Source organism: Carcharhinus amblyrhynchos, chromosome 8 (genome assembly GCF_965287045.1).
Source record: "Carcharhinus amblyrhynchos chromosome 8, sCarAmb.v2.hapA, whole genome shotgun sequence".
Classification (NCBI taxonomy): Eukaryota; Metazoa; Chordata; class Chondrichthyes; order Carcharhiniformes; family Carcharhinidae; genus Carcharhinus; species Carcharhinus amblyrhynchos.
In genome coordinates this window covers 6786277-6803721 of record NC_137331.1, presented here as the reverse complement: position 1 = coordinate 6803721, position 17445 = coordinate 6786277, and the positions used below count along the sequence as shown (strand labels likewise).

General features: G+C 44.1%; 1 protein-coding gene across 2 annotated transcripts in view; it reads left to right on the top strand.

Moving 5' to 3' along the window:
- Positions 1 to 17043, top strand: part of dscc1 (DNA replication and sister chromatid cohesion 1) — a 34415-nt gene extending 17372 nt beyond the window's left edge. Inside the window, exons 6-9 of one of the 2 annotated variants that reach the window (XM_080194822.1) lie at positions 2336 to 2388; positions 7165 to 7319; positions 10780 to 10928; positions 16446 to 17043. In XM_080194822.1, the coding sequence (XP_080050948.1) occupies positions 2336 to 2388; positions 7165 to 7319; positions 10780 to 10928; positions 16446 to 16551 (463 nt within the window). In that variant the 3' untranslated portion in view covers positions 16552 to 17043. Of the gene's footprint in view, positions 1 to 2335; positions 2389 to 7161; positions 7320 to 10779; positions 10929 to 16445 lie in introns of both variants that reach the window. The other variant, XM_080194821.1, reaches the window with a different exon arrangement.
- Positions 17044 to 17445: the final 402 nt, after the last annotated feature.

Genomic DNA, 17445 nt, shown 5'->3' with positions numbered 1-17445 from the left:
TTACAAGTCACTGAATGTGAATAATCTGCCCTAGTACACGGAGTTCAACCGCACAATTTGTATGTTAGTAATCTGCAAATTATGTACAGGCTGGAGCATGCTGTTTCTTGTCAATGCCAATATTTAAGAAGACACTTTTAAAATGTTAGTTTTCTGAAGATTTACAAGCCTTCAGTCTGCGTTTAAAGACCAAATGTGTGTGTGTTTTTTTGTTTGTTCATGGGATGTGGGAGTCACTAGCTGGATCAGCATTTATTGCCTATTCCTAATTACTCTTGTCCAAACCTGTATGCTTTAACCTCTGCAGTGAGTAAAGACACAAAGTCGACTTTAAATACTTAAATACAATTCCCTTTATTCTGCAGCTAAACAACAGTAAATACTTGCAATGCATAAACCAAACATTCACTATCTGTTATTTTACTTAAGGTTGATTCCCACTTGCAATTAAAACCTGGCCAGGACTTTGTTGTCAAATGGAATCAGCCCTTCTGTCTTCTTCTTCCAGAAGTTGTCTCTCCTCGTGAGCTTGGTCTCCAGATTCTCCGTGCTGCCTTCCTGAATAAGCTTTCTGTATTAGCAGAGTTAAAACTCCAAAAGTTCCTTGGGAACCAGCCAATGAATTGATCAGAAGCCCAACTGCATTGTTCGATTTAGGCCAATCAAATAGAGCCAGAGTAATGTCATCGGTCACTCCAGGCCTCATCATCTCTCGACCCCTTAAGTGCATATCGTTTACATTCCAGTATCCAGATAAGGAACACTGGCTCCAAGAGTCTGTACAAAACTCATCCCTGCAGTGTGGAGCCCAACTGTTGATCAAAGAGAATGCTGGACGTCAAGAGATGCAAGCACTTTGAGCTGGGAGGAGATAAGAAGAGGAAGGGCCAAGTCTAAACTGTTTCTTTGTGTTTTTTGGGAGTACCAATTCGCAAAAAAAAATCAAAAGTTTAAATCTGACACCTTCTGTCCTTTGACAAATCACTGGCCACAAGAAGTCCCAGCATAGTGAAAAAACTTTAACCAAAAAAATCAGCTTTGCTTGATTGAAGATCTTTCAGCATATTAAAAATTAAAACTCACATTCTTGAAGGGACAATTAGGAGTCAACCACATTGGCTCTGGAGTCATATGTAGGCCAGACCAGGTAAGGATGTCAGATTCCCTTCCCTAAAGGACATTAGTGAACCAGATGGGTTTTTCCAACAACGGTTTCATGGTCATCGTTTGACTTTAAATTTCCAGATTTTTATTCACTTCAAATTTCACCATCTGCAGTGACAGCATTTGAACCTGGGACCCCAGAGCATTACACTCCAGTGACAATGCCACTATGCTGCCACCTCCATGAAATGCTATTATTTCTACAGCGGGATGTTAGATTTACTTTCATGCTGCAGTACACTGATTAACATATATAACATTTTGCACATTCGGGAAAAATCTGCAACATTATGGGTCTAATTGCTGTATGTACAGAATAATCCTGCAAAAGAAAATTCTATGCAGAAATTGCTGTATTTTCCTAAATACAGATAGATTTGTCATTTGGATGAGAGCTGCTGGTGAATGTCTATCTGTCCATCAAAGACAAAGTATCATGTATACCTGTCAGTGGCAGGGTTCTCTGACCTAATACTTGGCAGGTAAAGGAACCATAGTGGACAGCAGTGGTGGAGTTCACTTGTGGGAGCGGCCTGTGAGACAGATCCAATTTCTAAGTTGTGATCATGATGTAAATAATAAAGGAGAGCGACCCCATCTTTTCTTTATTAAGCTTCAGAATCATCTTTCCTGATCCTTCGCTTTTAGCCCTCCAACTATAATGTGTCAATGCAGTCACATTTCCATTTGTACCATGCATTGTACCTTTGCCACATCTGATACCTTATGAAATGTTTTTAATGCATCTATATACATCCCTAGCTTCCCTGAGGACTCTCAGATAGAAATCATATTATAGTAATTTATCTACCTTTAAGTTTGGGTAGCTAATTTCTCACCATTCTTCAGGGAACAATAACCTTTTTTCAGAGCACAAAAATCATTCCTGTTGCATTATCCCACTTAACCAATCCAAAGTTCTTTTTTGAAACTTTTCTGCTTTTGTGCTGGGATTTTTATGATTCAAATTGCAACTACTAAATGCTGCCTTGTTTCAAATTTGATCTTGTCTCCTATTCAGTTTTGGAAATCCAGTCTTTAACCTGGTCCCTTTTCTTCCTTAATGTGATTTACACAATGTCCATTGAATTATTTCCCAGTTGCTGAGGTAGAGTTCTGTGGCCAGTTTGTTTAATACATTAAACTATGCATTTGTGCTTTTTGCCTTTAGGGAGATGATAGAACATTGTCTGAATTGTTATGGCAAAAGATATACAAATGAAGGTAAGTCAGATACAGGACTTGAAATTGAACAAGAAGTCAAACTCTAGCCGGGGGTGGGGTGGTGGTGGTGGTGGAGGTGTTTCTTTTGTGGCTGAGTTCAGTCCTAATGAGTTTCTGGTTGGAGACGACAACACAATATTTGAAACAAATGGCGTTGCAACATGATGCTGAGGCCACTTGGCTGATGTTGATCAGAGACTTTTTAAATCAAGCAGGTTCCGTGGAGTTGAAATGTTGTAACAGGCTGCTTGCTCAGCCTTTCAAGAATCCTTTCCAGTTGACGTCATAACAGCAGTCTGCCTGTGAGGCCAGAGATGTATGGGGCGATTCTCCTGGCCTGCTGCACTGCTCGTGTAGCACAGTGGGCCGGGAGACCGAGCAGAAGCTGTTTCATGGCTCCCTGCTGGGCACCACAGCCCCCACGAGTCTCCGGCAACCAGGTTATCGGCGCAGAACTGCATAATTTATGCTAATGCAAATTTACATCTACTTTACATTTGATTAGCAGGTGTGGGACTGAAACCTCTGGGCCCACTAGCTTCTCCCCCCACCAGGTGTGTTTCACTCCAGCAGGGTTTACAATGGCTCCCCACTTGCGGGCAGCTGGCAGCCAGGAGTGAAGGGCGACACTCAAGGCCCCCCCCAGAGGATCGGGCTGTGGGGAGGTCCCCTCTTGTATTGCCAGCCTGGCAGTGCCAGCCCAAGCTCCCTGGCACTGTCCAAGGAGCAAAGTGCTAATGCACAGGGGGCACCTTGGCACTGTCCATTGGGTAGTGCCAAGGGGCAGGGCACCTGGGGCTGATCGGTGTGGATGGAAGGGTCCACTGCCACCCTGCACTCGGATTGATTGACAAGGATGGAGGCTAGCGATCGCGGCTGGGCGTCGGGGTGGGTGCAGGGTTCAGGTCTGTGGGGGGGGTGTCGGGACTGTGAGGGAGGGGGGTGAATTGGGGCTGCCAGTGGAGGGGGAGTGGGAATCCAGGGTGAGGTGGGAAGAGGCTGACCCGGACACATCTAGAGGGTCAGCGATTGGGCTGGCGATGCGGGTGTCATGGGGCTGGCCAGTGATCGAGTTAGCCAGCAGTGGGGAGGCTGGCAGTGCGGGCTACTGAACTCGCGACGATCTTGGCGCGTGCGCAGTTGCCCACTGCGCATTATGCTGTCAGCCTCTCTAGTAGGAATAGTGGCCCACTGATTTTTAGCGCGATTCACATTAGGGCTCTCTGTGATGATGTAGAGATGCCGGCGTTGGACTGGGGTCAACACAGTAAGGAGTCTCACAACACCAGGTTAGAGTCCAACCTTCCACACACCTGACGAAGGAACACCGTTTCCGAAAGCTTGTGGGATTACTATCAAATAAACTGGTTGGACTCTAAGCTGGTGTTGTGAGACTTCTTACTGTGTCTCTGTGATGCACAGAGTGTGGAAAATACAGTTTGAAACTCCCCCTGAAAAAAAAAGCGTGATTTACCCCAGTTTTTATGCAAATGTGACACTTAGAATTTATTTAGAAAGTTTGCCCCTGTAATGCTAAAACTGTCTGAAAGGCCAGATCGTGTGACACGGCCAATGGTTAATTGCAGCTTGAAATCTCACAACACCAGCTTAATGTCCAACAGGTTTATTTGTAGCAAAAGCCCCAAGCTACAAATAAACCCGTTGGACTTTAAACTGGTGTTGTGAGATTTCTTTCTGTTTTACCCCAGTCCAACACCGGCATCTCCACATCATAATTGCAGCTTAACAATCAATTTCTGCGCTTCAGAATTCCATTGTTCTCTCAATGGTCCCCTTCTGAAATGCTCCTGGGCAGTGCCTGATGTGAGATGACTCTGTTCGCAGCTCTGCAGACATAATGAGTTTCAATCTCGCTCTTTTGCAATGGATCAGGTTGGGGATCCAATTTGTCTCCTCTTCCTCCTGTTTTGTTGATTACAAGGGATTGGTACAATGAGGTGTGACTTCACGGACTGAGTGAGGAGCCCTTTTAACTCCTGCTGGTAGCTCTGAGAACAAAGGACCAGTCCTGTGACAACTTGTCACACAACTACTTTGTTTTTACTTCAACAGGAAGTCATTTTTTTTTAAACAAAAGTAATATTTTGGAATTCTTGGATCCTGTTCTATTTTATATTTTTTCGTGCGGTGTTGCAAAAGAAAACCAGGAAGCGAAGAGATATGGAATCGTTCCCTCATTCACAGTGTTAAAAGAAGATAAACACAAAACCACCCGGAGCAAGGTCTGTTCCCTGCTGCAATTCTGTAGTTTAAGCTGAGGATTGCCTCAGGGCATCAGCAATAACTTTGCCCTTTCCTGTAATATGGGTGCATTCAAAACCTGCCTTTACTGGGGAAAGACTATTTGGGTTCTAATATTATACTTTGGGGGTCAAGTCTAAGGAAAGCTATTAATTTCAGAATTCAGTGCCTGTTCAAATCCCAATTATGCATTCTCTAAGGTCTCGGTGGGGGGGTTATATGGTAGTTAGTAACCAGTTATTAGTACCAGTCAAGCTGCGCTGGGTTACCTGTGGCGCTATGCCCCCGGACGAGCTCCCACTCTCTCTGTAAGTGTAAGGTCTCTCACTCTAACTGCAAAATCTTCAGACTGTATGGCTGAGCTGCTCTTGCCAAGCTTAACTCTTTCATGTCCACCTTGTTTTGGATTTCTTTTTTATGTCATAGGGACTCAACACTAGGCCGTAAAGTTACCGATTATCGGTGGTTTTAAATGTCCGGAACAGCCAAAGGCGCACAGAGCCTCATAAATGCTCAGTTTCGAGCAGCTAGATGTGTTAATCCATCCCATTTAGTATGAAGATAGTGTCACACAACATGATAGAGGTGTCATGAGTGCAAGGACACAACTTGGCCTCCATAATGACTGTGTGGTGGTGACTCAATTGCTGTCATGAGTGGACATATCTGTGACAGGAAGGTGGATGGGCATGAGGTCAGGTAGGTTCTCCTGGTTGGTGTTCTTACCACTTGCCCCAAGCTCAGTCTGACAACTACACTCCGAGCTTGGGTCATAGTGATGTTACCGAGCAACTTATGGTGATTGAAGTAAGTTGCTTAGGGTACATTCTGTGTCCTTGTTCTCTTTAGTGCTTCCTGGAAGTGTTATTTGGCAGTCAGTGATCAGCTATGGGGTGGTGATACGTGGTAATCAACAGGAGGTTTCCTGCCCAGGTTTTACCTGGAACCGTGATAATTCATGGGATCCAAGGTCCAGGTTGAGGAGTGACAGAACCACTCCCTCCTCACTGTGCAATCACCTGTGGATCAAGTGCATTGGCCATGCTAAATTTTCCTTCAGTGTAGGCACTGGAGTGCGATGACTAGAGGATTTTCACAGTAACTTCATCGCAGTGTTAATGAAAGCCTACTTCTGACACTAATAAATAAACTTAAACTTAGATCTGTCATTCTCAGGCAAAGTAATGGAGAAATCTGATTTATTGATTGATATTTGTGATTCTGTATATGACTATGTGGAGCTGTTGTTTGATTAGTCTGTGAGACAATGCCCCCAACTTGGACACCCCAGTCCCTAGATGTCAAGAAAAGGACTTTGAAGGGGTTAACTGTGAAGTGGATGCTTTTGTTGTGTTATTATTTGATGCCTAAATTGCAGCTGAGTAACGTGTTCAATTTTTATTGGTATTTTTCTTTCTTGCATTTTGATTAAAAGGTGTAGTTTGCCAGGACAATTCAGATGGACTTTGAAAGTCAACCACATTAGTGTGAGATGGGTCAGACTGGGTAAGGATTGCAAATTTCCTTCCTCAGTGGATATTAGTGAACTGGTCTGAGTTTTAACAACAGATTGTAGAGGCAGAAGGAAAAACCGAGCTCGGAATTTTCTAGCCATTCTTGCCAGTGGGATCCGGCAGTCCCTCTGATGGCAAACCCTTGCCGTGAGTTTTCCAGTAGTGGTTGAATCAATTGGATATTCCAGGAGTGGGACCAGAAGAATCTACTGCTGGCCAACTGCAGGCCACCACAGGGGTGGGTGGAGAATCTCACCCGGAAGAGAAAGAATTGGAAGAATGACAGAAAGCCTGATTAGTGAGTTTTCCCCAGAGGGGAAATAAATGACCCTACTTCTGTCAAATGACACTGATTTTAACCATGGTCTTTTGTGAAGGGTAATATCATTGCTACGTTGATAAACCATTGTTAGGTGAGGTTGTTTCAACTGGGCCTGTATTAACTGGAATTTAGAAAGACGAAAAGAGATCTGACTGAAATGTATAAAATCCTAACAGGGCTGACAGACTAGATGCAGAGAGGATGTTTTCCCTGTTTGAGGAATCTAGAACCAGGGGGCATAGTCTCAGGATACAAGGTAGACAGACCATTTAGAACTGAGATGAGGAAAATTTTCTTCACCCAAAGGGTAGTGAATCTCTGGAATTCTGTACCACAGAAGTTTGTGAATACCAAGTCACTGAATGTATTCAAGAAAGATAGATAAATTTTTAGATTTTACTGGCATCAAGGGACATGGGGAGAAAGCAGGAATATGGAATTGAGATAGAGGGTCAGCCATGATCATATTGAATGGCAGAGCAGTCTCAAAGGGCCTAATCTTGCTCCTAGTTTCTATGAATATTGGATTTGTTTTGGTCCATATCTTGTTCTGCCAACTAAACCAAAACGTTCTGTGCATAGGCACGATCGTGAACCTGTTTGTTCTGCCTGTGGTTGAGAACTTTGTTGAAATATATGTTAATAACTGACCCAAGTGCTATCCTTTGTTTTCAGCAGGAGAAGTTTTTTATGCGCTAAATGAGGATGAAGTCTGTAAATCCAATGCATTAATGCTGCTGAGGAAAGCTGTAAAATTCAATCTGTCTGAGTTTGAGGAGGTGTGGCAGCAGAGTGTACCTGAGGGCATGACAACAAGGCTGGACCAACTCAAGGTATAATTTCCTTGAATAGTTAGCATGCTAGCTTTCTGTTCTGTGACTGTTCCTCTGCTGCTCTGTACCAATACTGAGCAAACCAACTTCTTCTTTTATTTATTATCCTTTTTAAGATATTTTGCTCCCTCAGCACCCTACCTCATGATGTTTTTCGCCTACATTCTGGTATAGAATGAGAAAACAGTTCACTCCCATGATATTGCTTATGCAAATCGGTGATTATGTTAGAAGGTCAGGGAATGAATATCTTATCCAGGGTTGCTTTCTCTGAGGCTGTGACTAACACCTGCTCGGTGTGTCCTCTAATCACCAGACCCACATCAATATCAGACGACAGCTAATATTTAAAATACAATTCTGCCTTTTTTAAATAGCTTAATTTTGGTCTGTGAATTTGTCATTTCTTCAAACTCATTGGCAGTTGGTAATCACCCTGATTGTTCTGTGTTTTGTAAGGGAATGGGGGTAGGGAATTAGTTAACAAAAATCACCATCAGATTCCCAAAAGTCAAAAATGGTGCCATGCACCATTCCTCTGGCCTATACTTTAACCCTAACCTAAGCTGCTATTTATTGCCTTCTGCGGTCTTCCAATTGGAATTTGGAGCCTTTATTCCCATGTATTTCACAGTGCCACACTGCTGCTTTCTTTTTGGCTCCCATCTTGGTGCTGATGACACCAAGATTGGTGGAGCGGCAAATTGCGCGGAGGGTGTGGAGAGTCTGCAGAAGGATCTAGATAGGCTGGGCAAATGGGCCAGGAACTGGCAAATGGAATTTAATGTTGGCAAGCGTGAGGTGGTCCACTTTGGTAGGAAGAATGGTAGGAAGGACTATTACTTACGGGGCGAAAAACTGCAGCAGGCGACGGTGCAGAGGGACCTCGGGGTCCTTGTGCATGAGTCGCAAAAACCCAGCTTGCAGGTGCAGCAGGTGGTCAGGAAGGCGAATGGGATGCTGGCCTTCATAGCGAGGGGGATTGAATATAAAAGTAGGGAGGTCTTGCTGCAGCTGTATAGGGCATTGGTGAGGCCGCAGCTGGAGTACTGTGTGCAGTTTTGGTCGCCGTACTTACGCAAGGATATTTTGGCCTTGGAGGGAGTGCAGAGGAGGTTTACTAGGCTGATACCGGAGTTGAGGGTGTTGAGCTATGAGGAGAGGCTGAATAAACTAGGCTTGTACTCATTAGAGTTTCGAAGAATGAGGGGAGATCTCATTGAGATGTATAAAATGATGAATGGGATGGATAGGATTGAGGTGGAGAGGCTCTTCCTGCTCAGAAAGGACAGTAGGACTAGGGGGCACAGCCTCAAGATAAATGGTTTAGAACGGAGTTGAGGAGGAACTTCTTCACTCAAAGGGTGGTGAATCTCTGGAATTCTCTGCCTGTTGAGGTGGTGGAGGCTGCCTCGCTAAATATTTTTAAGACGCGGGTTGATGGGTTTTTGATAAGTAAGGGGATTAAGGGTTATGGGGAGAGGGCAGGAATGTGGAACTGAGACACGACAGATCAGCCATGATCTTATTGAATGGCGGGGCAGGCTCAAAGGGCTGGATGGCCTACTCCTGCTCCTATTTCTTATGTTCTTATGTTCTTATCTTCCACCATAGCTAATACAACCCACACAACACTGCATATGTGCAGTCTCAGTTACCTGAATCCTGTTCCTCCTGTCAGAATTGTCTGCACCTTAAGACTTGAATAGCAGATTAGCTGTAAAGAATCGCATTTTAATCAGTATTCTGTAAACTGTGTGTGCCTTTATATGCCCTGTTTGTGATCAGAACTCTCCACTCACCTGACGAAGGAACAGCGTTCTGAAAGCTAGTGGTGTTTACTACCAAATAAACCTGTTGGGCTTTAACCTGGTGTTGAGAGACTTCTTCCTGTCAGAAACCAGCCTTTCATTTTCTACCCCACCCCCTCCCATATTTTTTCCTAGACCTCTGTGTGTGCTTCTGTACACTAATCAAAGTAAGAAGTCTCACAACACCAGGTTAAAGTCCAACAGGTTTATTTGGCAGCACTAGTTTCGGAGTCTCAGGCTCCTTTATCAGGTGAGTGAAGACTTGTGTTCGCAAACAGGTCATATACAGACACAAACTTAATTTACAAGATAATGGTTGGAATGCGAGTCTTTACAGGTAATCAAGCCTTAAAGGTACAGACAATGTGAATGGAGAGAGGGTTAAGCGCAGGTTAAAGAGATGTGTATTGTCTCCAGCCAGGACAGTGAATGAGATTTGCAAGCCCAGATTGTTGTGCGTCATGGCAACGCAGAATCGCCGAGCAGAAACTGATAGCTAAATTCTGCATGCATGAGAATGGCTTCAACTGGGATCCTGGGTTCATGTCACACTGTCTGTAACCCTCATGACTTGCCTGGGCTGGCAAAATCTCACTAACTGTCCTGGCTGGAGACAATACACACCTCTTTAACCTGTGTTTAACCCTCTCTCCACTCACATTGTCTGAACCTGTAAAGACTTGCATTCCAACCATTATCTTACAATTGTGTCTCTGTCTATATATACCGTGTTTGTGAACTCACCCCTCCACTTACCTGATGAAGGAACAGCGCTTCGAAAGTTCCTGATACCAAATAAACCTGTTGGACTTTAACCTGGTGTTGAGACTTTTACAGTAAATAGTTCAAGATTTTGGTAAAAGTCAGGACTCTTGAAATAACTTTTACATCAAAAATAGAGGAACAAACTAATAAAGAGGGTTTTTTCACCCTGTTTTGTGCTAATCCTCTATCCACCCTTCTATTGAAGTCATTAACTCCACTTGGGAATGCAGTGCTGTGGGACAGCTTACTGTGGAGAAACTTGCCCATCATTCTCCATTTCCATTAGCAGGATATTCAACAACAACAAGAATGCCGGACAATCTCAGCAGGTCCGGCAGCATCTACTAGGAGAGAAAGCACAGTTAACGTTTTGAGTTGTCTCTTCAATAGAACAGAAGAGAGGGAGAATGTGTTAGCGCTGTGGGAGATTGCAACAACAAATAGCAACTTTAACAACAAAGGAAAGGTGGTCTGGTGTGTGGTGGGGGGATGGCTGTGTTTGCAGCATATTCAGGCTGGGAATGGTATCACATTTGAGTTCATCCACTTCCAGAAAAGATGAGAAGTCGGGTGACTTCACCTGATGAAGGAGCAGCACTCGAAAGCTTGTGACTTCAAATGAACCTGTTGGACTACAACCTGGTGTGGTGTTACCTCTCATCCTGTCCAGCCCATTCCAACACCGGCATTTCCACGTCACTTCCGGAAAGGTGGTAATCAGGAATGGGAACCTTGGCTGATTTTATTCTCTCTCGCCCCATTCTGCCCCAAAGTTATAATTGTTCTGTTACTGCGTATTTACCATTCATTTGATACTGAACCTTTTTTACTTACAAGTTTCCTTTCTTTCATTGTGTGTTTTCCTATATTTTTCTCCTGTACAGGGTGTAGCTCTTGTTGATAGAAATGCAAGGCCACAAGTGATTTTTCAGCTGAATGTCGAGGATCTGTCGGAGAACACACAGGAACGTTTCAACACCCTCTTTAACATCAGAGCAAAGTGGACTGAGGAAGACATTGCTCCCTATATCCAGTGGGTACCTTAATAACTGAGTTTGTGTTGTCCAGTGTGCTGTTCACTGTGATTTGGTGAATTCTGCATCATCAAAAGATAAAAAGAAGTAAAAGCACATTAGACCTAACAAACCTATCTGTTACTGCAATTGTAATAATCTCATGAGAGGTGAGGCTTCCTTGAATCAGTGAGGACAGGAAGTTCACAGATTTCTTTTCTTCCAGTGATTACATTTGATCCAGATCTTGTCTCATTTCCACTGCTTCTTTCTAGAGTTGCTGGCGTTCCCTTGGGAATCTCAGGCTGCCAATTTCAAGTCTCTTTTATGCTCAATGCTCTTGAACATTACTTAAAATTTAATAAAGTGAATGTAATCCTTCACTTCAATGGTCTGATGTAAGGTGCAATGGAACAGGAACTTGGTCCATCTGCTGCTCATTGCCCAACACTCCCTCCGAGACTTACTTCTCTTCTTATCTCTCCAGCCCAGCAGTGACTTCAGCTCAAAGTCCCACTCCCTCATCCTGCTAGCACTCACTACAGATCAGGAAGCAGCACCAGCCTTATCTGCTTCTGAGGTGCCAAACTGGTCGAGCAAGCTTGAGGGGAGATTGAGGAGGCCTAAGGAAGTGAGCAACAATGCACGAGATCTGAGATACCACTTGTAGCGGATGGTTTTGTTGTTATTACAATTACAATGGATGCTGCCTTCCTCAGGCCAAGAGTTCAAAACATTTGGCTGGAATTTTTTCTATTGGATAAATTCTAGGTAGAATTGAACTCTTGTTGTGTATCTTCTCGTTTCCTCTGGGGAGTAGTGGGGAAGTGTTGGAAGGATTAGCAGACTGGTTATCAACCTGTTGAATCACAGCATGATGCTTCTTCTAGGGCCAATAAGTTCTGGAGTGGGACTCGAACCAGGAGCTTCTGTCTCAGAGGCAGGGGCTTTCCCCACTGAGTCTCAAAACCGCCTGGAATTGAACGTTCTAGCTACAGAAACAGGCAGTTGCCTGATGTTTTCTTGATATATTTACACACAGTAACAAACTAATTGAATACAAGCAATCACTGAACCTTATCAACGGTGAAATATATCCCAGGTGCTTCACTGAGAAGTCATGAATGGCAAACCTTTTGTGGCAAAGCTGAGAGGTGACTGAAGGCTTGGTCTGAGAGATGAATTTTAAGGCACTTAAAGGCAGAGAGATTTAAATGGGAAATCTGGACATGGGACCAGGGTGATTGGAAGACTCTGCCAACAATGATAGAGGAGAGATGCAGAGAATCAGAAACGGAGAGTTAGAAATAATAAAAAGGGGGAGGGTATGTGAGGCCGGGGGACCTTGCAGAGTTGTGGTGAAATGAGGCCAGTGAAAACTGTTGGGATGAGAAGAATATTGATTAACATTGTGGTTTTGATCTAAGAGTTTTTTTTAATCACTGGGTTTGTTGGCGGTATCACGTTTCACATCCTGTCAGCTATTTAAAGAAACAGTTGGATAATCACTCTTGATTCTTGCTCTGTTTTCCCATGTTGTGCAACTTCACGCAATGCAATCCTTTAAAAGCTTTCAAAGGAGGTTTTTGCAGTGCCTAGTAATCAATTCTAGAGGAATGGGTGGCTGGCTGTCTTCATAGAACCCTACAGTGCAGAAAGAGGCCCTTCAGCCCATCGAGTCTGCACCGAACACAATCCCATCCAGGACCTACCCCCATATCCCTACATATCATACCCACTAATCCCCTCTAACCTACGTATCCCTGAACACTAAGGGGCAATTTCTTAGCACGGCCAATCAACCTAACCCGCACATCTTTGGACTTATGCTCAGTTTTTTTCAGTTGCTGTGCGGCAGCATGATAACTCTGCCTTCATCCAGAAAATAGTTTCTGTCGAGCTGGATATTTAGGAGGGAAGCATTTTGATAGGCTGCCGTACGTGGGGATTAGAGACCCTTTCCCACTGCTGATCAGTCTTCTACAACTTCTCCTGGAAGGTTAGAATTTGAGACGAGGTCAGCGAGGCAGTGAACATCTGTCTGGCAGCAGTGGGTAGACAATTTATAGTCCAATAAGTGTAAATTAAACAGCATCCAGAGGGTGCCATGAAATCTTGTACTTGGGCTCCCTGCTATGTGAGAGGAGGCGGACTGACATTGGATAGCATCATTACCATGTGACCTCTGCCCGAAGGAGGCTCTTGGCTTATTACTTGGTTGAGTGGCTTTCTTTTTGTCAGTGGTGGCTTGCCAGTATCTTCCCTGCTGAGAGACAGAACGAGGAGGCTGCCCCAAGTCCCATCTCAGAGCTGGAAGTGAACCTGGGCTAGTGGCATTATCCTGTACCATACTCCAGCTAGATAGCCAGCTGAGCTGACCTGCTGCCATTAGGGTGGGAGTTTAGAGCCTTGTTAATGTTCAGACTGTAGAGGATTCTCCAGCGGCAAGTGGCAAAGCTGCTCTTTGTACCTATCGAAGAAAGAAAGCATGGCGATAGATGTTTCCGATGACCGTGCATCACAAACACTAATGGTGGTTGCCGTGTCTCTCTGCTGCTCTATCAATCTGGCCCTCAGCAGACCTCCCACTGGTGGGGGCTGCCAGCCTCCTGACCAGGATTTCCGCTCTCCCATCTCGAAAACCCACCCCCCATCCACAACTGGATAGTGAACATAGAAGCAGTTTCTTAATTGGTCGCCTTGCAAAAGATTCATCCCATTGACATATCTTGGTCCTGACTGATGCCTGCAAATATTTTAAGAACAAATGATCCCATCTACTGTTTTAGGCTGATGACCCATCAGATAAAGTTAAGAGATGTAACAGATTTTAAGCAACTCGAGAGTCGGGGGAAGGAGAGAAGAGTAAATGACAAAAAGGGTGATGGTGAAAGTATGTGGTAATGGAACAAATAATAAAAGCTGGATCTAAAGGAGGAAACTATGATCACAGAATCAAGTCCATACGATCTCTTACCTCCACCTGAGGGCAGACTGGGCCTTAGTTTAATGTTTCATCAGAGGGACAGCTCCTTCAGCAGTGTAGAGCTCCTTCAGTACTTCACTGGAGTGTCAGTCTAGGCTATGCCCTCAGGTATCTGGAATGCTGTATAAACTCAGCAGGTCTGGCAGCACCTGTGGCGAGAGAAACAGAAAGCAATACCAATAAAACAAGTGGCAGTTGACTCTCTGGGGATTGGGGTTGTGGGGGGACGGTGAATGGGGTCAAATGGAGGAGAAAATGCACGGCCGAAACTTGTTGAACTCAGTGATGAGTTCCGAGTGCCCAATAGAAAGATGCGATGTTGTTCTTTGGTTTGCATAGGGCCACACTGAAGCATTACAGCAGGCCAAGGATGGACGTGTGGGTTTGAGAATAGGATGTTGAGTTCAGACGGCAAGCAGTAGGAAGGTTGGGGGTCATGCTTGTGGACTGAGTGAATGTGTTCTACAGCATGGTCACCCAGTCTGTGTTGAGTCTCTCCAGCGTAGAGGAGACTGCACTGGGAGCAGCGAATTCAGTGGACCAAATTGAAGAAGGTGCAACTGAAGTGGTGCTCCACCTGAAAGTTGTGCTTGGGCCCTCGGACATTGAGCAGGGAGCAGGGGCAGGCATTACACAAACTTGCAAATGTTTGGGAAGGTGCTGCGGAAAGGGGATGAAGGATTTGGGGCAATGGTGGAGTGGACTGGGTGTCATTGACGGAATGGTCCCTACGGAATGCTGACGGGGTGGGGAGGATCTGTTTGATGGTGGCATCAAATTGGAGTTAGCAGAAGTGGCAGAGGATGATGCTTTGAATGCAGAGGCCGGTGGGGTGCAAAAAGAAGGACTTTTTTTGGTTCTGGGAGGAAGGCAAAGGGGTGAGAGCTGGGGGAGATGGGTCAGACACAGTTGAGTGCCCTGTCAACCACAGTGAAGGAAAGCCTCAGTTGAGGAAAAAGGCAGCCCTTTTCTTGATTATTGGAGAGGGGTATATTTTAAGTTCTGCCAACCAGTAACTTAACCTTTGACTTGAGCTACAAAATTTCAAGTGTCCTTTTTACTCCGATTGACAAAACCCTGAGAATATTAACAAAATCACAGAAGTTTCACATCTTTATCAAAGTCTAATTGGCAACTAATCATCAACTCCTGAGTCTGCTCAGATAGACAGAAATCCTTTTACAAGATCTTCCTGGAGGAAGACTTTCACATAATGAGTGTAGTCGTTAACCATTTCCTGTTACATGTTTCTGTATACTTTCAAGCACCAGTGGCAGCTTTGGAAAGAGATTGATGTCTGATGTAGGCACCAGTTCACGCATCCTCTTCACAAAAACACACATTCCCACAAGACTTCCCTTTCCGCATTAAGATTAGCAGTAAATGAAACCGATTAATGACCCACTTAGTTTTAGTTCTGTGAAAAGGAAGGGGATCAATGATACATGAATTGCCAACCATTCTACACTAGTCAAATGTAATTGCTCCATTGTATCAAAATTTGATTACGTCTGAAACCAAGTAATGCTAATGATGATAACCCAGTCCTGATCTCTGACAGGTTGATTTAGCAATGAAGATCACTCTGGCTAATGCTGCACAGAATTCCCACTAATGAATCGTACTTTCCATCAGTGAAACTCAAATTGCCAATTCCAAAGACCACAGAAAACTTTGCAGCACAGTGACACAGTGCTTAACACTGCTGTCTCACAGCACCAGGGACTGAGGTTCCATTCTCGGCTTGGGTCATTGTGTGGAGTCTGCACATTCCCCCTGTGTCTGCATGGGTTTCCTCCAGGTGCTCCGGTTTCCTCCCACAGTGCAAAAGATGTGCTGGTTAGATGGATTGGCCGTGCTAAATTCTCCCTTAGATGCCAGAGTGTGGCGACTAGGGAATTTTCACAGTAACTTCATTGCAGTGTTAAAAAAGGATAGATTCGCTTAGGAAGGACAGCAGGACTAGAGGGCACAGCCTCAAGATAAGGGGGGGGGGGGGGGCGCAGTTTAGATCAGAGTTGAGGAGGAACTTCTTCACTCAAAGGGTGGTGAATCTCTGGAATTCTCTGCCCGTTGAAGTGGTGGAGGCTACCTCGCTGAATATATTTAAGTCACGGGTACATAGGTTTCCGATAGACAAGGGAATTAAGGGTTATGGGGAGAAAGCGGGAAAGTGGAACTGATCCACTTCAGATCAGCCATGATCTTATTGAATGGCGGGGCAGGCTCGAAGGGCTAGATGGCCTACTCTTGCTCCTATTTCTTACGTTCTTAATGTAAGCCTACTTGTGACACTAATCAATAAACTTAAAACCTCTCAGTTGATACTTGTTGCTATTCCTTGCTCACAATATAGGTGTCAAGGTGAACATTTTGCTGTAATTTACTTCCCTACATTATAATTCTTGAGCTATATTTGTTCCCCCCTCTGGAAGGAAAACTGGAGTTCTTTTAACTTTGGCATTGAAAGTTCTTCTAATATGATTTGACATAACTGCACTTGCATTTCAGTCACCTTACCAACTCTTTGATTCATCTCTCATTTGAACAGGGGTTTATGTGGAGAGAAGCAGACTATCGGAACTCTACTGACAAAATATGCTCGTTCGTCCACGCAGAATGGTGTGAAAGTGTTTAACTCCAGAAGACCAATCTGATGATGAATTTGAACGTTCATCAGAAGAATGTTTGTCGGGCCGATGATCAATAGAAGTAAATGTGTTCCTCTCAGTTTAGCTCCTAATTTTGTGGACCTCAAGATTGTTTCATAAAAGTTTGTTCCAGAATGCAGATAGTATGTTTTCAAGTTGTTAATGAAAATGAAAGTTATATTTTCTGGGTAATATCAATAGAACCTGAAGTTCCACCACTGTTAATTCAGCTAAAGGCCATTACTTTGAACTCTTGTATTGGGTCATTGTACACATCTGTTAACTTTACAAGAACAACTTTTCCCTTTCAAGGTTTAATGTAGTCTTTGTCGTACATTCCTGTCTTGCACAATCATATCTATTTACTCCATATACACTTCAAGTCAACTATTGGTATTATATTTGACACTGGCTGATCACAAGTGCTAACCGATTGCATTACAATGAATGGCAACTGAAAGTGGGCCACTGGCCTTGTGTTTGTGTAATAAAAGGTAAGTAAGGTAGTGTCTTGAGTTGTGTGGTTCTATGGCTCTTGTTCACCATCGTTGATCTGACCAAGTTTTTTTTTAAATGAGATGCGGTGAATTGCAAGCCGCCTTACCTTTTCTGCTAAGCACGTGCGTTTCTTGTTCGCGTGTGCACACATATTTGGCAGGTATTATTGTTTTTCAACGAATTGTAATCATATTGAGGAGCCACAGTCTGGCTTTCAGCCCCATGGCCAATTCTTTACTTTTGTGCTGGGGACTGAACTTTTTTTTTCACCTCGTCAACATCAACAAAGTCAGCCTCTGCATGATGCCCAGTGTCAGATTAATATAGCAGATGACAAATAATGGAAGTATTTCCAGGAGTCCTAACCTCAGTTATGCTGCATGTAGTCAGAAGCTGAAGCAG